Here is a 22,347-nt window from a genome sequence, read left to right on the forward strand (position 1 = left end):
CTAATCACTGCTTCATGCTTATAATACAAATAGTTAGAGCTGTCTGTCTCAGAGAACCATGGGTTTAGTAGTTGTACAAAACATATCGATTCCTCAACACTTGAGAGCTCAAAGAGAAATTGCAAGCAAGCAGACTGGTTTAAATGTTTAATTGAGGTAGACAGTAATATGTAGAGCCTACAAAAATTCTAAGTCTAATTCTTTTAAACATCTGGGGATCGAATCCCACCTTCACCTTCTTCTTCTTCTTCTAGTCCTCCAATCAAATACTTCTTCAATCTTCTAAACATCTTTTCACTTAAACCTTAAGTTCAAAAGGTCAGCCATTCTATTGCATTTTATTCCATACAACGGAAAACTCTGTTTAGGCACGGGGATTACTTTTGTGCTGTTGGTGTGCAATCCGTGAGAGAAGAGCTGGATGGGGGTTGAGGAAGAACGTAGGAGAAATTTGGGTTTGGGTATAACAGAAAATAGGTTTGGGAAAGGCGAGGGTATAAGAGTTATTTCAAGTCTAAGTTATATCCCACGTCATCACTTAACAGTCAATTCCTTACGGATTGTTAGTTTATTTTTAAAAAATAGAGGAGGTGTACAAATACAAGGGATGTACGCATAATTTTCCCTATATTCATTATTGTATTGGCAATATTTATATGTGAACACGAGGTCCATAGGTAAATTAAAAGAGTTATGTGAGCTTGTGGTGTTTCCCACGTCCTCTCACATAATTAAGAAGACCATGGGATACAAAGTTATTTTGTTGCATTGAGCTCCTCTCCGGGGAGCCCAACACCCAGGTAATGCTTAGGGGCCATCCAACTGTTGGGCTATGCCACACACATTCCAATGGCTAACTGGGCATACGTCGGGATGTGGGGCGACTCAGCCCAGCCCATGGATGCCTTTGGGCACTGGGACCCCTGGAGAGGAGCCGGATCCTACTTTGTCTTAAGTTTTTTGGGAAAATGTTTTTTAAGCCCAAGGTATCCTATGCTGACACATTGTAATATTTTGTTTATTGTTTTAAGAAGAGAAAAAACTACACCAATACCTAAACAGGTACATATGAATACATGAACACTCAGCGCCAACTCTTATGTGGCATGGCCTAATAACGCCCTAGGCTCAGTGAGCCTATTCCCTACTTTTTGTAAGAAAATGGTTTAGGCCGGTGAGTGTGGCACCTACATCCAACAGGTAAAATGACTGTCCCAACCCCATGAAATGGGAAATGACGCCTTCATTGAGGCTTACAGCTGTTTAGATGGAACATTGGCCCTTCACTCAGAGAGGGGTGAATGTTCACGTATGTGAGCATATGTGAACGACTTACAACCGTTCAGATGAAATATTCCCATAGAATAGATTTGATCTGAACGATTATGAGTTGTTCACGTACGTGAACATTCCCTGCACATCTTCAGGGCAGGGGCCACTGTCCCCGCATGAAAACACTTCCCCCATTTTGTATTGGGACCGATGCTACCGTTTAGCAGAGAGAGAGAGAGAAAATAAAATGATCGAAGATTCAGCGTACTTTGTATATTACCCTGCCCAACCGAAGAAAACGAAACGCGGCAGATCTGAAGTTTGGAGGTCCGAAACTCAACCACCTTATTTACAGAAATCAAATACGGTTGCTTCAATTGGTAGATCTAAAAAACCAAACCAAGAGGCGGAAGAAAGAAGAAGCGAAACCCTACGCGTTCGAGGTTCTATCATATCAGAGTACATAAAATGGTGCTGATTTCTGCCGCTCGAGATTACATCACACGGATGTTGCAGGACATCTCTGGCATGAAGGTTCTCATCCTTGATTCTCAGACGGTATGGTCATTCTCTTCTACTATTTCATTACAAAACCAATGAAAATTAGCAAGAAGAATTCAACTTTTATTTTGATACTCAAGAATTTCCCCAATTTGGTCGCAGGTTAGTGTTGTAAGCGTGGCATTTTCTCAGTCAGAGCTTCTTCAGAAGGAAGTGTTCTTGGTAGAATTGGTGGACTCCACATCCAAGGAATCCATGTCACACCTCAAAGCAGTTTACTTTCTACGCCCAACATCTGAGAACATCCAGCATTTGAGGCGGCAGTTAGCTCGTCCTAGATTCGGGGAGTATCACCTCTGTAAGCTCTCCCTAACGAATTCTCCAATTACCAGTCCCCGAATCCTGACTGATTAATTTTACTACTTAAAAATACCAATAATAATAATAAAATTCATCCCCGTGTTGTAAACGTTGACATTTGTCTTGTACAGTTTTCTCTAACATCTTGAAGGATACCCAGATTCATATCCTGGCTGATTCAGATGAACATGAAGTCGTTAAGCAAGTTCAGGTGAACCTCACCCTCCTGTTGGTGTAATTCTATGCTGAATCGGGATCTGCTTGTCTTTTTGTCCTTGGAGTTTAGATTTTTTCTAAAATAAACATCCGTAAATGTTTGTCAATTTGATATTGCAGGAATTCTATGCAGATTTTGTAGCCATTGATCCTTATCATTTCACTGTGAATATACCATTCAATCACGCTTACATGCTTCCAGCAGTTGTGGATCCTTCGAGCTTGCAGAACTACTGTGATCGGCTGGTTGATGGTATTGCTGCTATATTCTTAGCACTGAAACGTCGACCTGTTATTAGATATCAGCAGGCATCAGATATTGCAAAAAGGATTGCACAGGAATCAGCTGTGAGCATATTACTGTGGTCGTTTCACGTAGATTTAACTTGCATTTATATATTTCATCAATTATTATTGTTTCAGGCATGGGTTTCACTAGAGCTTTTTTTTCCTTCCTTTTCTTTTGGGGTGGGTGGTGGTGTGGGATTGATACCGCAGAAGCTTATGTACCAGCAGGAAAGTGGTCTTTTTGATTTTAGACGATCAGGAATTTCTCCACTGTTGCTTATAGTTGATAGGAGGGATGACCCTGTTACACCATTACTAAATCAATGGACATATCAGGTACTACTTACCATATCCCTGGCCCATCACTCAACTTCTTGAAATTTTTGCTACTTAGGGCATTGGGAAATTAATTGATTGTGTCACTTTCAATAGGCTATGGTCCATGAGTTGATAGGCATTCAAGATAATAAAGTAGACTTGAGAAACATCGGCAAAATTTCCAAGGACCAGCAGGTGGAGTTAAACCTCTCCTTTCCCTGCATTTTTTAAAAAAAAATTTGTTTTAAATGCTTTTTTGGGCGATGGAACATACTGTAAAGTTAATGCTGGTTATAGGAGGTAGTGCTGTCATCAGAACAAGATGCTTTCTTTAAAGCCAACATGTATGAAAATTTTGGAGATCTGGGAATGAACATCAAGCGGATGGTAGATGAATTCCAGCAGGTTGCGAAGAGTAACCAGAGCATTCAAACAATAGGTGCATATATGCTAAAGAAATTTAAAGCCTATTTGTTGAGAACATACCTCTTAAAAGTTCATGACTTCTAATCACGTATTTTTTATTTTTGATGTTCTACAGAAGACATGGCCAAATTTGTTGATAACTACCCTGAGTACCGAAAAATGCAAGGAAATGTCTCGAAGCATGTCACAATGGTAACAGAAATGAGCAAGATAGTTGAGGAGCAGAAACTCATGCTAGTTTCACAAACGGAACAAGAGTTGGCTTGCAATGGTGGGCAGGTGGCTGCATTTGAGGTAATTTATTGGTAGCAGTAGTCTATGGTCATCATTTCCTTACTTATCTATGTGGAATTACTAATGAACAATGCTTTACTGTTTATCTAGCTTAGACCATAGTTCAAAAACTCGTTTACTCTCGGTCGAAATCTCGAATATTTCGAGTATTTCGGTCGAGTTGAAACGAAACGCAAGTTCGAATTGAAAAAATGCAATATTTCGAAAATTTTGAAAAATTTGAAAATCTCGGTAATTTTGGTCATTTTGTTTAGGAAATTTCGATTATTTCGGCATTTTACACCCACAAATGGCCAAGCAAAACTCATAGAAAAAATATCATATTTCAACGAAATTTCGGTATCTCGAAAATTTCAGTCTGACCGAAACACCGAAACGAAACGAGATTTTAAACCTTGGCTTAGACAGTCAGTTGATAAATTTATGAATAATATCATTATATGTTTTCTAATAATTCATATTTAGCAACACTATAAAGTGCATTGGATGCTGGAACGCTGGACACAGGTAGTGGTAGTTATTATACTCAACTCAACTCAGCCTTATCCGACTAAATGGGTTTGGCGACATGGATCCTTTTTCTCTAATCAGCTCTATTCAAAGCCATACTTGTTACTAGTCCTATGCTATGTATGTCTTTTCTTACCACTTCTCCTAGAGTCATTTTAGGTCTACCCTTATCTCTTTTAGCTCCTTCAACAACAACAACAACAACAACAACAAACTCAGCCTTATCCCAACCCAATGGGGTCGGCTACATGGATCCAAACAAAACAAAGTAGGGAAAACTGAGGTCTAAAACAAAGATGAAAGAGGGATGGGAAATGGGATGAGAAATGAAAAATGGAAAATGACGAATGACTAATGAAAGATGGAAAATAAAAATAAATAGAAAGGTGACAGTAAGAGGAAAGAGGTACAACACAGTAAGTTAGGAGAATCTCAACTAAATGGGGTCTGATACATTGATCCTTGCCCTCCAAGAGGGTCTATCCGAGGTTATACTTGGTACAAGACCTAGACTATGCATGTCCTTCCTCGCAACTTCTCCTATGGTCATTTTAGGCTTGCTCCTAGCTCTTTTAGCTCCTTTAATCAAGATCATATCACTCCTCCTTACTAGGGCATCCCTAGGCTTCTGTTAAACATGACCATACAACCTTAAACGACTCTCCCGGAGCTTGTCATTGATCGGGGCAACTCCAAAGTCAGCATTGAAACGTTCTTTCCTTATTTTATCCTTCCTAGTTTTTCTGCACATCCATCTTAACATCCTCATCTCTGCCACACATAGCTTCTCAATATGACACTTCTTAACTAGCCAACATTCTGCCCCATACATAATTGCCGGTTGTACAACAATCCTATAGAACTTTCTTTTAAGCTTTAAACGAATATGTTGGTCACACAACACTCTGGACGCACCTCTCTACGTCATTCATCCCACTTTAATTCTCTGTGAAACATCATCCTCTATGTCCCCTTTATTTATGATTGACCTCAAATATCTAAAATAGTCACTTTACGGTATCTCTCTTTCCTCAATTCACACCACGTCGGTATCCATCATAGTGTGACTAAAATTATATATCATATACTCCATCTTCGTTCTACTAATCTTAAAGCCTCTTGTTTCCAAGGTTGATCTCCAAAACTCTAACTTAGCGTTAATCTCTGCTTTTGTCTCATCTACTAAAACGATATCATCGGCAAAGAGCATACATCATGGGACCTTGTCTTGAATGCTCTTGGTTAGGTCGTACATGATAATCGCAAATAGATAAGGGCTTAAGGCTGATCCCTGATGTAACCCAATCGTAATTGGGAATTCCTTGCCGGCTTGCCCTAACCTCCCACAGATCTCACACTAGTCACCATGCCCTCATACATATCTTTGAATTACATCCACATATTTACTCGATACTCTTCTCTTCATTGAACATGCCGGATTAAATCTCTAGGGACTCGATCATTGGCTTTTTCCAGGTCGATATAAGCCATATGGAGGTCCTTCTTGCTATCTCTATATCTTTCCATGAGCTTCCTCAATAAGTAGATGGCTTTTGTAGTGGATCCATCTGGCATAAAGCCAAATTGGTTCATCGAGATATGAGTCTCTCTTCTCAAACGAGCTATAATAACCTTCTCCCAAAGTTTTATTGTGCGACTCATAAGCTTTATGCTTCTTTAGTTATTGCAGCTTTGTATATTACCTTTATTTTTGTAGATCGGGACTACAATGCTTCTCCTCCATTCATTTGGCATATTTTTTGTCTCATAATTTTGTTAAACAGATTGGTTAACCAATAAACCCCACAACCTCAAAGGGTTTTCCATACTTCAATTGGAATCTCATCTGGGCCTGGAGTCTTACCTGCTTTCATCTTTCTTAAGGCTTCTTTAACTTCCACCTCACTAATCTTCCTTACATATCTATGGCGTATGGTGTCTTGCTGAAAAATGTACTCGTTCGGGTCATGTCTACTCGACCCATCTCCATTTAGTAGGTCACAAATATACTCATCCCATCTCTTCACAATCATCCCTTACAAACACTCTTCTGTCACCACTCTTGATGCACCTCACCCGGTCGAAATCTCTACTCTTCCATTCTCTCGTCTTAGCTATCCTATAAATAGCTTTTCCCCCTTCCTTAGTGTTTAGGTTGGTATAAAAATCCTCATATTTCCTCGCCCTATCCAACCCTACAATCTTCTTAGCTTTGTTTCTAACACCAATATCTCTTTTTCCTTTGTTTCTTTAATCCTTTGCCATGTCTTAAAACAATCTTTCCTGGTCTTATTGGCTGCTTAGACCTCATCGAGTCATCGTTCTACCACCAAGTCTCCCTAGGGGCCTAACAACTACCCTTTGCTTCCCCTAGCACATCTTTGGCAGCCCTCTTAATACAAGTCCTCATCTCATTCCACATCGCATTGGTGTCTCCCTTAAAGTTCCACTTTCCTTGTTTGCTTACAATATCAGTAAATGTCCTTAGAGACTCCCCTTTTAATCTCCACCACCTTATCTTAGGATACATTGGTTCCCTCCTATGCTTCTGTGCACTTAGGTACAAATCCAGGACCATTAGTCTATGTTGGGTGGTTAAGTTATCCCCAGGGATAACCTTACAGTCCTTACACACTGTTTTATCTACCCTTCTTGTAAGGAAGAAGTCTATTTGGCTGGTATGGTTCCCACTTTTATAGGTAACTAAGTGCTCCTTTCTTTTCTCAAAGAAGGTGTTCATAATGGGAAGATCATAAGCTACCACAAAGTCTAGGATTGAGGTCCCCTCCTCGTTCCTCTCCTCAACCCCGAAACTGCCATGGACCCCTTCATAACCTCTACGGTCCCTCCCAACATGTCCGTTCAAGTCACCTCCAATAATAATTGATTCATCCTGGGCGTATCTACAACTGATCTACGACCACCCTTACCCAACATTTAGTTTAGAAGAGGCTTGAATGCCTTTACGCTCAAAACCCTGCATTAAATCATCCATGAGATCCTAGAAAAGATGCTTACTATGTTCATCCAAGCCTACTTGGGGTGCATACGCACAAACAATATTGACGACCTCTTTCTCCAATACTAGTTTGATGGATATAATCCTGTCTCCCAGTCTTTTGACCTCAACTCAGCATTCTTTAGGTCTTTGTCCACTATTATACCCACACCACTTCTATTACTATGGTCTCCCCCGAATATCAAAGTTTGAAGTCATCCAACATCTTAGCTTTGTTACCCTTCCATCTTGTCTCTTGGATACAAGTGATATTAATCCTTCGTCTCCTCAAGACATCAACCAATTCTAGGCTCTTACCCATTAAGGATCCAATGTTCCAGGAAACTAGTCTAATCCTATGTTTCTGGGCTGAAAAGTTACCTCTCACTTGCCAACCTCTACTTGGTATCCATGGAAATGAAAATTTATTTAGGGAAAAAGAACTCTGTCCGGGAGTGTGGCCTACGTCAGCACTCCCATGAGTCTATCTCTCTCCTCCCCATATGAAAAGACAGCTCTGCCCCTTGTTTTAAGGAGGAGAGAGATAGACACATGGGAGTGCTGGCGTAAGCCACACTACTGGACAGAAAACTCCTTCCCACTTTATTGAGCATTCATGGCCTGTATCTGTACTCTATTGAAAAATAGGTGGCTCTTATGTTGTTCAAGAACAAGAGGATTCAATCAGAAATATGGACAAATTTGCTAAAATAGGGTGTCCAGTTTCTTTTTCCCATTTTAGGCCTATTAGCTTATGTAAGGCACCTGGGGAAGGTTCATAGATGGGCAGGCAGACCACGCTCTTGACCTCCGATCGAGCTATGAGCTATGAGCACTAGTATGTAGGCGGCTAGGGGGGACTTTTCAATTCTCATTGATTTTTTTTAACATTGTCTCATGCACTGGCCCAACTTGGCCCTGCTCTTCCTTTCATTTGCCTTCGCAGGTCAAGTTCTTGTTGAGGCTACGGTTAATGAGGTTGGATCAGGTTAATCAAGAGTCAAAGATCCATGCTGAATCCATGCTCTGTCACCGCCCATTACAGTAAAATTCATGAGGAACCATCTGAACAGATGTCAGATGGACAATGTTTTTTTTCCCTGTTTCTCTGCGACCCCTCTATCTTATTTGCTAATAATAACAGATAAACAATGTTTGCTACCTGGAAAGTATGGCAGCAATCAAATGTATTCATCCCAACAAGATCACCTGTCAATTGTGTTATTTCAAGATTTTTTTTTACTTGTTAAAATGTTTACATCTTCTTTGATCTGAATGGTAATTGTGTGCAACTGTTGGTGAGTTTTCTGTGTTTTGGGATATTGGTTGAGTGAAGAAAATCTTGGATATTTCACAGTACGAAATTCTGATTCTGTACTCTTCTGCAGGCTGTGACGAATCTTTTAAATGATGAAAGCATCTCTGACATTGATCGTTTACGTCTAGTGATGTTGTATGCTTTGCGCTATGAGAAGGAGAGCCCAGTTCAACTGATGCAGCTTTTCAACAAACTAGCCTCTCGGTCTGCCAAGTACAAGCCTGGTGTAACGTAACTAAACCAGCAACCCCATTCCATGTTCTTTGCTCTGATATACTTGCCTGTTCTTTTTGGCTTTACAAATACCAATTTGGCTCTCCTCCAGCCCTGCAAAACAAGGGTAGTTTTGGTCATTTCACAGGTGGGACCCAAGTGGGCCTCCCCAGCCACCCAAAAACAAGGGGGGTGGGGTTTGGTCATTTCATAGGAGGCCCCACTTGGGTTCCACCTGTGAAATGACCAAAACCACCCTTGTTTTGCTGGGCTGGACCTTTGGTTAGCCACTTAGGGTACGGTTGATAGAATCTTTCAAAAGTAGGGGAGGGCATTATCATTTTTCAAAACTTGGGGGAGGGGTTTGATATTATGGATACTTAGAGGGGAGGGGGATGATATTTTCCCAGAAATTAATTAAAGTCCCAAAAGTTTGCTGGTACAAGTTCCGACATAATCCAGATCGAGCAATAAATCTCAGATTCAGATCCCAGCTAGACTCCCATTCCAGTAATTCTGGAATCTCTTCTGATTGTAGATTCAACTTCCAGAGTTTCTAAACATTAGATCTTTCTAAGAATGAATAGAAGGTGTCACTAATAGACCTTAAGTACAACCCAGATTGAAACTATGAGATTTCAGTTACTTTTCCCCATTGCCCCCCCCCCCCCCCAAAAAAAAATAAATAAAGTTTTTAATTGAAATCTCAATCAAATATGAACTGCAAAAATGAAAATTAAGTTGCAACTGAATCGGAAGTTGACCCTACAGAACAGTGATAAAATCAGAGAATGAATGGCCTTACCAGGTTGGAGATTATGCTGGCTACACCAAAGAACAGAACCGAGACTGACTATCGTAATAGCTAGAAAAGAAACAGCAGCAGCAGATCAGTTCTGACCTCCTACTTCCCAGATAAATGGAAGATTTGATGAAGAGACTTAAAAGAACTAAAAGAAAACAAATTAAACATGTTGAGATGTGGGAATAAATTCCTCTCCTAACTGAACTACTTAGAAGACTAACAAACATCAAGTAGACTGCCTACTACTTAGTAAGAGGACTTTTATTAAACCCACTAATGGAGCGAGTGTTGGGCAACAAAGAAGAACACATAAATAAAGAAAGTGTTCTGGGATGAGGATGTTGAGGTGAATGAGAAGACGAGAAATGAATAGATTAGAGGCAATTTAAGAGTGGGTCTGATAGGTGACAAGTTGTAGAGCCGAGAGCCGTTTGAGATGGTTAGGGCATGTACACTGGAGGCCATTGAATACACTGGTAAGGAATGAGTGTGTGCAAAGTAGAAGAACTAAAAGGAATAGGCTGAAGATTGCATCAGAAGAAGTGATGAAAAAAGATCCAGATTCCTTAGGTTTAACAATTAGTATGGCTTTAAACGGCAAAATAAAACACATGCAGCCAACCACATTTGGTTGGAAGAAGGCTTAGTTTATTTGGGTTGAGTAATGAGCCAGATAACGAAGCCTACTTTCAATTTAAAACCCACTCTCAGAAAATTTATTGACTAATAAAATAAGACTAATCAGTGAGAAAGGGACCAAACACAGTGATACTCAATTAGCTTTTCATTGGCCAGCTCATTAGCCACAGGATTGGCAGACTTTGCTCTCCAAGAGAAAGAAAAAGTTTCTTGTTAAAAAAAAAGAACTAACTTTTGTAATCAAATGAATGTATTGCCGAGGATCACCTGCCAAACCTTGGGACCATCTAGACACTGATACCGAATCCCCTTCAATAATTATATCCACGCAGTTAAATAGATAAAGAGAACTCTAATAACTAATGTTTTTGAGGCATCTTCCTCAGTTGGATAGAACCTGAAGGGGTCCCTTTTTGGCAAATTGCTAATGCCTCAGCTGTGTGGAGCACATATGGAGCTATCATCGATGCTGCTGCATCAGCTACTATATCAATTCCAGCAAAATCTTTCAGGGCACATGCCTAGTCCAATAAATAAGTCTCATTGTCTGCATATACCCTTGTGGCTGCCCATGATTTTTCTAAAGAATATGTCTGTTTCTCTCTTCCCTTGGATCTCCTAGTGTGTGGAATGAGCTTCCTTAAAAAAACGATTTCCCCAAACAGGATGTGAATTTCCTCTTGTATGCCGAGGCCCACTTAATCCAAGGGTAAAAAAGGGCGTACCCAGTGCACAAGGCTCCCGCCACTGCTGGGTCTGGGGAGGGTCATAATGTACACAGTCTTATCCCTGCTTTTGCAGAGAGGCTGTTTCCAGCACTTAATCCAAGGGTGTAACCCCAAATTATTTTAGCCAACCCAGAAAGTAAGAAGGATGGGAACAGACTCCTTCGTCCTCCCTTTTCCATATGCATCATTTGTTGGAAAGGTAGAAGCCCTTTTGGATGATCTTAGGTCAATATTCTAATAATTTCTATTCACTTCAGTGAGTTCAGTCTAATATGAGGTTTAGTGGTATTTTGCTTGCTTTTGAAGGCTTTAAAAGCTCAACAGGCCAGGCAAGTAGTTTAGGAGCATACTGTGTGCACTGGGCCTGGTTTCCTCTAAATACAACTGATTATTTTGCATATCATGGAATTACAGCTTGTCCAATTTCTGTTGAAGCAAGCGGGTGTTGATAAGCGAACTGGTGATCTATATGGAAACCGAGATCTCCTGAACATTGCTCGTAATATGGCTCGTGGGCTTAAGGTTTGTGATGCCAAAATATAATTTCTACTTAGGGGTCCCAGGTTTTTTAGATTCCTAAATTTTGATTTAAGGTGTTTGCTACAGGGTATTGAGAATGTATACACCCAGCACCAGCCTCTTCTGTTCCAAACCATGGAAAGCATTACCAAGGGACGGCTCAGAGATGTGGACTACCCATTTATTGGGAATCACTTCCAGCAGGGCAGGTTATTTCCTTGGACTCCCTGAGAAGCATGTCTGTTATAATATTGTAGCTGGCCTTTCTCATTACGTGGTCTTTTACTGCCACATGAATTAATACTTCTATTGCCGGTAGAATCCACCCATGGCAGTTACTAGTGCAGACCCAGTTTAACTTTGGCTAGGTTTTAGTAATTTGGGTGACCTTAGTTTTTTTTTTTATCTTTATTATTGTAATGGACTGAAATATAAAGCCCAAAAATGGGGGTCTTAAGGGGTGCATGAAAATTAATGTTCTATTAGTGGGTCTCATGGCTAGTCATCATATCTTATTGTTAGTAATGTTAGGCAACTAGGGTCCGTATTAAGAAAGTTGGTTAGGAGTTTTTAGATTTTAAAATACTATACTATTTTACCGCTCCTTTGGTTTTTAACAATGTTTTACTGTACTAAGATTTGTGGAATTTTAGATTTGAGAAAAACCTCAACATTAGGAATTTCACTTGCCGCCGAAAATCCAGTTTTTGTTCTTGAACTGGAGGGTGGGGTGGGGGTTGATTTTTTATCCTTTTGGAATTTGATTTTCTAACTAGTTTTATTGGATTCAAATAGGGGGTGGGGATTTGCATATTTATGAGTAGTTTCTTACTATCTTATGAAATGAAAATCATTTACTTAAATGATATTTGGCATAAATAAGGTGGTTCAACCAGGTTCAGATCTATCAAGTTTCGATGGGAATAAGTGAATTTAAATGGGTGGTTCATGTCAAAACTTGCGAAACTACCGCAATATGGCCGAAACATGTTGAAACCTGTTGAAACCAGGTACAAATTGGTACCGCATATCAGTTTCATCTCAATTTCGCAAGAAACTGAGATAAACCATGCTCATCCCCCACGGTGAGAAGGTTTCTTCATCTCCTTTCTGTCCTACTTGTTCTCCCTTTCTCTTCTATTGATTTGTTTCAGTTTGAGATCCTTATTTCTAGGAAATATTTTCTCTTCCCTTTCATCAGTCCACCCGACAAATGCTTATTTCTTATCTTTTTTTTTTCTCTCATCAATATCTAGTTTTCTGTTTGTAAATCTTAGGTTGCTTTTTCCCTATTTTATATCCTTCATGACACCCATTGGTCCCCTTTTTCCTCTGCTCCATTCCACCTCATCAAATTCAAATACTAGACTATTTTATTCTGGAAATCAGTTATTCAGATGTGATAATTATTGCTTTAAATTCTGAACCACTAGATCTAGATTCAGATCTGGCCATACCATCTATTAGATCAAAGATCAGATCCGAGAAATCTGAACCATCAGACCTGAATCTTCTCCCCCTATCTCATCAGTATGTCCACTACCTGCAGGCCAGCCAGAATCCAGATCCATCAGATCGATTGATGTGCATCAGTTAAATTTGATTTAATTTTCCTCTGCCAACCTGGATCTTGGACATGAAAATGATCTTCTATTAACCTATGAACTGGGCAAACATCATTTTTAAGGAACTTTTTAATCTTTGGTGGTTGTTGATTATGTTTGTGTTTGACAGAAAATTTGGGTGTCCGAGACAAGACCCTTGAGAGTTCTCATATGACAAAAATTACTACTGGCGTAAGAGAATGATTAATTGTATTCAGGATCTGTTGTAGCATTAGGATGAGGTGGACTGGAAATACGTAAATGTACTTGGGTAATTTGTCTCCATTTCAGATCATTGTCGAGATTTGGATTTGACCTTGGACTATAAGGTTATTTGCTCATATGAAACCTTGATGATGACATGAAATAGATAGTTACTTTAAGTCCAACCTGGATCAATCTGCATGAATCTTATCTTACACTATTTATATTATTCTTAAGTTATCATGGAAATTAGAGGTTCCAGTGAGATGCAGGGCCTTATTGGGATGGGAGATCAATCATTAAAATGTGCTCAATTGTGATTATGAATCAGAAGAAAAGCTAGGGCATTCTCTTTCTCATTTATTTTGCGTGTGCATCAGAGATGATTTGTCCTTTGGCCATATATTCTTTATTGCTCCTTTGTAGGACAAAGTTGGATTCACCTTCTTAACCCTGTTTCAAATGTCTTGGGCATTTCCTGAAGTTGTGAAGAAGCTCTCTTGATTTTGGCATTGGGCCCCATTGGGTAAGCCAGGGCATTTCTTAGAGAAAGGAGTACTGTTTGCTTCATTTTGGTGTATATGGAATCAGAAGAAATCAAGAATTCCAAGATCAATTTACAGATGTAGATTTGGTGATTGACAAACAAATCAAAGCAAGGGTTGCAATTCAGTGGCAGTTGATGACACCTTTAAGGATATCCCTACTGGTTAGCTTTTCAGGGATTTGGGACCTTTGTTTTTTGTCAATAGAGGCTGTAGACAAGATGTTATAATGCAAGCCTGGTCACAAAACCCTGATTTAGAGTCGCTATGCCGGCAAAAGTTATTAAAAGACAAATATGGAGAAGCAGTGACAATTTTGTAATTTTTGGAGCAGTTTAGGACTTCTTTTGGTAACAAAACAGAATTTGGGATGGAATCGTAAATAAACTTAAAGAGCAAGGACCAGTTTGGAATTCTAAAGAAAGTGGGAACAAGATAGAACAAAAACAGTAAACTAGGAGCCTTTAATAAATATCATGGGACTTGTCGTTATTTGTAAATTACAAAGCTGGTCATCCCCAACCTTTTGAACATACGGTAATGGTGATACAGAATTCAGTTTGAGAGAGAAAACACTTTCCTCACACCTCTAAATCCTGTGAAATTTTAGAATCGAGTTAGTAATCTCTATCCTATTGAATGCAAACCATAAAAGTTCCAACAGATTACAGAATAAAATATTTTATTCTGCAGCTGGTTCTAGTGGAAGAGGAAGAACCAGGTTTGATCGCAGATTTCTATTTCATAACAGAAGAGGTCTCAAGGAGAAGGGTCCTTGGGTTTTGATCGCCTATGGAAGGGTAATCTTCACTAAAAGCTTAGTTGACAGTTGCTGGAAAAGGAGAAATAAGAAGAATAAGACTAAGAAAGAAAGAAAGTCCAAGGAACAAATAAGAGGAATAATAATTAAAAAAAAAAAGACGAGAGAAATCAGACCAAGGAGAAGATGGGTCAGAAGGAGAGAATCCAACCAGAAAGGAAGAAAAAACTTCGACTCTCACAGTAGCCAGTAACCAGCTTAATCTCAATAAATTTCATTCAATTCTATCTAATTAATCGATGAAAGAGGAAAATGACTCCTAATTTTTTTATCTCCTAATCATATCCTGAAACTAGAAATAAAATTTAACTCAAACTCTTAATCCCCTATGATTTGGCTAATTCAAGCATAAAACAATAATTCCAAATATAAAATAACTTAAAAAAGCAAAATACCGTAAATATCCCATAATGGACCATAACCCAGGTTTGGACCCGTTCTTCGTGGTCTTGCAACTGCATCAATGGAAGTCCCTTGAGAAGGATTGGCAATTTGAATGTTGATAGATGTTTTCTAGGGAACCTGTGCCATCGGGTGTTGGTGTATTATTAGACTTTGGGATGGAGTCATTGGGGCTTTTGTGGTCTAGTTTGAGATGTTGACTCCAAATGAGCAGGGGGATGACAAATGGTGGGGGAGAATGTTTTTTCAGCTTGCTTGAATTGAGTGGGTGATTCATCCAATATGATGGAACAGATGAAGAATACAACAGAGGAATCATGGCTTTATGTACAGTAAAGCAGAATCATTCAGCATTGCTTAACTATGTATTTACAATCTCTTGTTATTAATTCAAAGGACAATATGTTATGTATTTTAATCAATATATTGAAAAATTTTATTGTATATGTAACACCATAAAAGATGAAAATTAGTATTCTGGAGGAAGGGTCAAAACTCAAAGGACAAACTATACCCGTGTGGACCTTATTTTATGGGGATCAAATCTAGGTTGAGTGGTTGAGCCATTGAGATTAATGATCTTTAGGGAATTTTTGGCTGGAGAAGTCGTGGAAAATAGAAGAACTAAAATTTTCTTGATAGATAAAAATAGAAGAACATTAAATAAAAAATGTGTATTTTTTTTTTCAAATTGCACTGTAAAATTTGTTTTGGGTTACAATGAACCATAGACTTTAAAGGATATACATTCTTCATCTTTGAGCAGGCCCCAAGATGTGGTGATCTTTATTGTTGGTGGGACAACATATGAGGAGGCACGTGCCGTAGCTCTACAAAATGCCTCCAATTCTGGGACACGTTTTATACTTGGTGGTTCTGTTGTTCTCAATTCTAAGAGGTATGCACTTGTTTTTTATTATTCTTCTTACATAATTATAAGAAGCGAATAAAATTATTAGAATCTCAAAGAGGTTTATGAATTGAGTCCTGCATTGTAGGGTTCATATTGCTTCCCCATCCCCCTCCCAAAAAAGAAAGAGAAACAAGTAATTAAAAGAGTATTTAAATTGTTATATTTTCATATAATTTAGTGCTCTGAGTAAGGCTGTGTACATTATTATCAAGTGTCTGGAAACAGCTTCTTTGCGAAAGCAGGGGTAAGGCTGTGTACATTATGACCTTCCCCAGACTCCGCAGTGGCGGGAGCCTTGTGCACTGGGTACGCCCTTTTTAGTAACTTATAATCAAGTAGTAAAGATATGGAGACCACATATTGTAAGATTTATAGTATCTGGTAAATATATATTTTTTAATTAATCTATAATAAAATTATGTATCGCAAATATAGATACATGCACTACCAAAAAGGTAACAACCACACATTTTTTTTTACCTTGGGCAAGTTAAGAAGACATGCTTATTGTTGCTGGAGAAACTCGGTTGTTCCATTTTGAAATCATTGTGTCTGTGTTTGCTCTGAGTTTCTTTGATTTAAACCCATTTTTTGTAGAAACTCTGATTCATAGTTGACACGGCGTCTAGGCTATCCTAGGCATTAGAGTAGGGGGGGGAAAATCAAAGAATGAACCTAGATACCTAAAATTTTCACTTTGCGGTATCTCCCTATCATCAATTTTTACTACTTTCTTTTTCAGTTCTATTATTACTAAAGTTACACACCGTTTACATTGTTTTTATCAAAGGTTGATCTCCTTAATTTTATCCCCTTTTTTTTTTTTTGGGGATAGATAAGGTCCCTGCTTTATTTCATCCATCAAAACAATCATCAGCAAAAAACATACACGAAGGGATCTGATTGATTATCTCTAGTCAGCTCGTCTATGATATATAATTAATTAAAGAATTTGTAAGAAATACATGTTTTACTTATTTATAATTTTATATATTTGTAAATGTTTTATATTACTAACAAATTTTACGAATACACTTCACTGGGATTATCAAAGTGCTAAAATATTTCATTTTCAAGCAAATTGAAATGATCTCCAAAATGAAATTTACAACTAAGTATTTAACAAAGTGTGTGACTTTTTTTTATCAGAGGTTGTTTGACTGACTAAAAGCTCAACATTTTTAATTTTTTCGCAGATTGTTTGACTGACTAAAAGGAATGTCCTCATTAAAATTTATGGTTGGTTGGGAATTGCAGGTTCTTGAAGGACCTAGAAGAAGCTCAGAGGATAGTACGGTTGAGCACCAATGCAGTTTAAATTTTGAAGTCAGAGCTAATGTCTCTAGAAATTCAAGTAAGTGTTTAGGCTCCATACTAGGGTTTTACATCATTTTTTGTCTAATATGGAATATTATGAGAATCATAATCACCCCACTTACACCTGTTTCAGATGGTTTTGATGGCACTTCATTCAAGTTTTTTTTTTTTTTTTTGGGTCTGTAGAAAGTCAAAATTCATTACTCTTCACCTTGTTGAAGAAGTAGGAAGCAGGTATATGTATTTTCTTTGTTCTTTGTGTATTTTATTTTATTATTAGGTCTGCCTTCACAGATTATTGTGCTTACAGTTGGACCCCAGTGTGGTTCTATGCCTTTTATTTCACTGGATGGATTTCCCAAAAAAAAAAATTAGAACTTAATGACCTTGCTAACCGTATGGTGTTTCCTACACCAAATCTTGAGATTTTACTTTCATTGTCATTAACATCATAATTATCTTTAACCTTTCCTAGATATCGGTCAATTTGCTATTCCTTTATGGGCTTTTGTTGCCCAATCTTTCCAATCAAATTCCTCCCTTGTGTTTAAATGTTCTCTTTTTTCAAAGTTCATCTTTAGAAAAGCAGAACATAATTTTTGGTAACATCACAGGCATTTGACTGTGTATTGGTCAAAAAATCATAAAGTGTGTGCATAAAAAACTCTATGCAGCTCTTGTTGGCATGTTTTACCCTGAACATGGGGGGCCTTAACTTATCCTGTACCTCAATATGTCTATTGTCGGAGTGCTTTTGAACACAAGTCATCTGAACAAGTAACAAATCTCCTCAAGGGTGAGTGTAATTATCTCCTTTGTTTTAATGGCAAGTGCTTTTTGAAGCCCCCTTTCTTGATGAATATGATGTTCTCGTGAAATGGAGCTAGGTACGAAATTCCATAGCTTCAATTCCTTGTGATAAGGGGCAATTCGGTAGAAAAAAGCATGTCAGCATCGTTACCATCATTTTCATTGATACTAAGCTATGGGAAATTTGGGGGAAAAAGCATGTTAGCATCAGTTTAATTGAGAGCAATAATCTTTTGGTTATAAAATTCTCAAAGGCACATCACAAGCCATTCCTTGGGGAATCACAACCATCATCAACGACTGCAGGATCTTCTCTCAGTTTTTTGAAGAGATTATTTTTAATCATTCGCTTAGAGAAGCAAATTCTGTGGCCGACTGTTTAGCCTCTTTTGGTGCCTCTTAGCAATCTGGGCTTTTCTGGCAGGATTCTCCCCCCACTTGCGTTCTCTTTTCTTTGTATGCTGAATCTTCATGGAACTTTCATTAATAAATTCTTATTACCAAAAAAAAAAATTCTACTACTGATAAAAGCCAACTGCATATGTACAATATAGTTGGTGTGTCACATTTTTTTGGTGTCCTCCCCCTATATGCTGGTTCTTTAGAGAATCCTCTCCCTTATCCTAATTAAAAGAAAAAAATGTATTATATAAAAGTGACAAAAAAATTACAAAATTATGTGACATCTTAAAGGATTATTTGACACAAGGTTTTAGTTCGTAGTATGGGTGCCGATATCGATTGCCATCGATACCAATACCAATATAGATAGATAGGTTGTCTCTGATCAATTTCAATAAGTAAGCCATCTATAATAATACATAAAAAATAAAATCTTTGTGATTGGACCTATCGATACGTATCAGTACTATATCGATTTTGATCACCAATTTCAATTTGTATCAGCTGTATTGGTTAATATGACCGATATGTAGTGACCATACTATATCGATATTTAAATCCATGATATTTTGACACATAAAAGAGTATCAATAAAAAATTCTACTATAATCTATATAAATGTACCAGAGTAATCAATTTTACACACCTACCAAACTTAAAACCCTTAACTGTCAACCCAAAAAAGAAAAGAAAACTTAAAACCCTCAACACAATTTACAATTAATTTGCTGCCGGGTTAAGCTGTGTCCAGCACCGTTCAGCAAACCAAGGCAGCACTGTGCAGTGCAACACACATATCAACTCAAGCAGCTGGTGTGACTCGAGCCCATAAATTATAAATAGTACTTTTGGTGTAGTAGTTTTGAGTGTGACTATGACGATTTCTTCATACTCACTATTCACCCCTTGTCAGAATGTCATTTGTCACACTCAGGCCATTAATAGTTTGTTTTTTTGGCTTTGGGAGCCAACAAGAAAGGACTAAAGCAGAAGAAGAGAAAGGATGGGAAAGGATTTCTGTACGAATCAATCCCTGGATCTGTTTGGCTTAACTTGGTATGGTTGGTAGATACCATTAATAGAAAACTTGCTAAATATCCGGATAAATTTAGCAGGTTCTTCATATTTACCCAATTTTAGGGGCGATCCTTTCATCGTCCAGGGGAACAGATGGAGGGATTCGTACACAAAGTGATGGGCTAATCCACTATTCCCCAGAAGCTCAGCAAATGATGATTCTAGTAGTTTGTACAGTCACTTCACAGTTCACACTCGTACGGATCAAAGAAGAGCTGGCCAACCAACCCACTAAAGAATCTAAAAACCTATCTAATCGATCTGTCTTGCCATTATTAGTTCTATACTTGAGATGAGAGAACTACCCTTCACTCTGCACCTCTGATTGTACCACTTCTGCAAAAAGTTGAAAGAAAATTGCAAAACTCCTCTTTAATGGGCAAATTTAAGATCGACTGCAGTTCCCATATAAGAAATCTGAAACACTTTTAAAATAAGAGTAACTGGCCGGCCGGGTTCTTTTTGGGTTATTGGGATCCGTGAATTATCGTCGTTTCACTTCTTTTTAATCTCTCTACTTTCACTTTCAAGCCAAGTAGTCAAAAATTCAAAATCTTCCAGATATTTTATCCAGTACGCGAAGAGCAGATCAGATTAAAGCAGAGCTACTATCCATTTCTTATACTGTCTTTTCTTGGCCAAACATTGGGAAATGCATGGTGTTATCTGGTTATCCCCTTCCTTCTCCAATCTTTAGTCCTTTGGGTACTTTCCTATATCAAATCTTCTTTTTAAAAAAAAAATAGTAATTATTTTGTTTCCCGTGTCAGATCCTGAAATCCCATTACTCTTCTGTTCTTCTACTATTGCTTCTTTGCATTTATGTGTTTAATTAAGTTCTTCCATAGCCCATAGGCAGGTCCCTACTACCTACCTACTTAGTTTTTAGATTAGTTCACATGAACTGAGTTTGGCAAATAGAATAGAATACATTTGAGCAGCACAAGATCTCCTTTGTTAATACTGAGTTTGGCTTCTAGAAAGGTAGTTGAGATGGTTGGCTTCATTTGAGTAATGGAATAATGTGGGCAATCACAGTTGTTAGAACTAGGGTATCTTTTTGACATGCCATTTTAATTTGTCTAAAATTTTATAAACTCAACATCTCAATAGTAAGACCAATCACATATTTGATTTAACCCAAGGATTTAAAACAAGGAATCAGAGAGCAGAAGTACAACTGAAATGCAATTTTAAAGTCAACTAGACTTGAGCATATCATTATATTCATGCACTTGTGTATTTAAGGATTTTAAAGTTCATTAAGATCAAAATAAAATCTAGAGACTAACCATTCTTGGATTCTTTATTTTTCCAACTATGAATCTGGAAATTTTTTTAATTTATCAAATCCATGCATTTGGAGAACCTGAAATGTGTTTGGATGAAGAATAAATTATTGGATTTCACAAATCTACATCACTAAACCATGTTTGGATAACTAATTATTTTAGTCGTGATTCTAACAAAATCTCAATTGTTTATCTACCATTAGATTGCATGCTTGTATTCCAAAGCTTTACCTACCACCATTTCCAATTTGAGAACACTCCAAACATTGCAATAGATCCCAATAACAGGGTAATATATTAGGATCCTTCATTGGTATTTGTTTTTTTTTAAACCCGAATATTATCTAGGACCTGAGGTAGTCCCTAAGATTTTATTAATGATAGTGGAAAAACAATACAAGGGGTGACCTAACCGCCTTACCCCAACCCTAAAGAAGATAAACACTATCGATCTTCCTCAAAACTTGAACCTTTACAATCAAAGCCAAAAGAAATTAATTACAATCTAAACACAGGTAAATCTGCTTTGTCTTCCCGAGTGACACGACGAAGTTCCGAAGAAACCTCTATAGAAAATAGAGTAATTGGTTATTTTAAATGCCAAATTAGCTAACCAATCCCTAAAAACAAACCTAAATTCTAATGTTTTATCCATCAATATGAATGCCGTCAAATGACTGCAGATTAACATATTAGAACTCATCCAATAGTAAATTTTAATTTTAAAAAAAATATTGTTTTACCCCTCAATTCTTAATTCACATTCTAATGCTTTATCAACCATAATTGGCAAATGATGCTCAAGCTTCAAAGTAACTGTGGGGCTCTTTTGGTTGGATGATCCAACTTATAAAAAAAAGGATTTTGCTATGGTTTAATTGGATGCTTTGATGGGCATGGGACTCCAAGGTCTCTTAGAATCTGGTTAAAAATAAAAAATAAATTATTTTAATCAATACCAAAAATATATTTCTGTTCACTTTTCAACTGAAATTTGTACCTACTTCCTTCTCTATGTTGAGCCTCACAAAATTTCATAATAATAATAATAAGGGTAAATTTTACGGACACCCCCTATAATTATTTGAAATAACGAGAACACCCTAAATTTGGTCAAAATGGCAATCTTCCCCCTGACGTTAAGCAAAGTTACCCCCAAAAATTAAAATATCGATTTTACCCTCTTAATAATTAAAATTAAAATTACTAAGATTCCATCATCTTCCCAAATCGAACTTCCTCATCACCACCACTGTCTCTCCGACCGCCACTGATTTCACACAGAAGCCCATAAACAGGAAAGTACGACACGGTGAGTAGTAGCACCGCTGGCGACGCTCTCTGCAATCGGAGAGAATAAATTCCGGTCACAAAAAACTCTCATTTCATTTCTTCCCCTCTTCTCAACGGCCATAGCAAATCAACGAGCTTGCGCACATCGTTCTGAAACTCAGATTTGGAATCAGAGTTTGGAGGAACATCACCAACAGTAAGAATCATCCGAACCAATCGCATTCTCCGCAACAACAGCCATGGAAATTAAACCAGAAAAAAAA

The 22,347-nt window shown here is 37.8% G+C and overlaps 1 protein-coding gene across 1 annotated transcript; it reads left to right on the plus strand.

The window, feature by feature from the left end:
- Positions 1–1,512: 1,512 nt before the first annotated feature.
- LOC122643128 (vacuolar protein sorting-associated protein 45 homolog) lies at positions 1,513–17,470 on the plus strand. Its single transcript, XM_043836774.1, has 13 exons — positions 1,513–1,830; positions 1,936–2,131; positions 2,265–2,344; positions 2,470–2,697; positions 2,848–2,973; positions 3,070–3,150; positions 3,253–3,394; positions 3,497–3,675; positions 8,572–8,727; positions 11,301–11,408; positions 11,493–11,614; positions 15,747–15,878; positions 17,151–17,470. Exons 1-13 carry the CDS (start codon positions 1,741–1,743, stop codon positions 17,209–17,211), a joined length of 1,701 nt encoding a protein of 566 aa, XP_043692709.1. The 5' UTR covers positions 1,513–1,740; the 3' UTR covers positions 17,212–17,470.
- The last annotated feature ends 4,877 nt before the right edge of the window (positions 17,471–22,347 follow it).

The sequence above is a fragment of the Telopea speciosissima genome, chromosome 1, assembly GCF_018873765.1.
Source record: "Telopea speciosissima isolate NSW1024214 ecotype Mountain lineage chromosome 1, Tspe_v1, whole genome shotgun sequence".
In the NCBI taxonomy this organism is placed as follows: domain Eukaryota; kingdom Viridiplantae; phylum Streptophyta; class Magnoliopsida; order Proteales; family Proteaceae; genus Telopea; species Telopea speciosissima.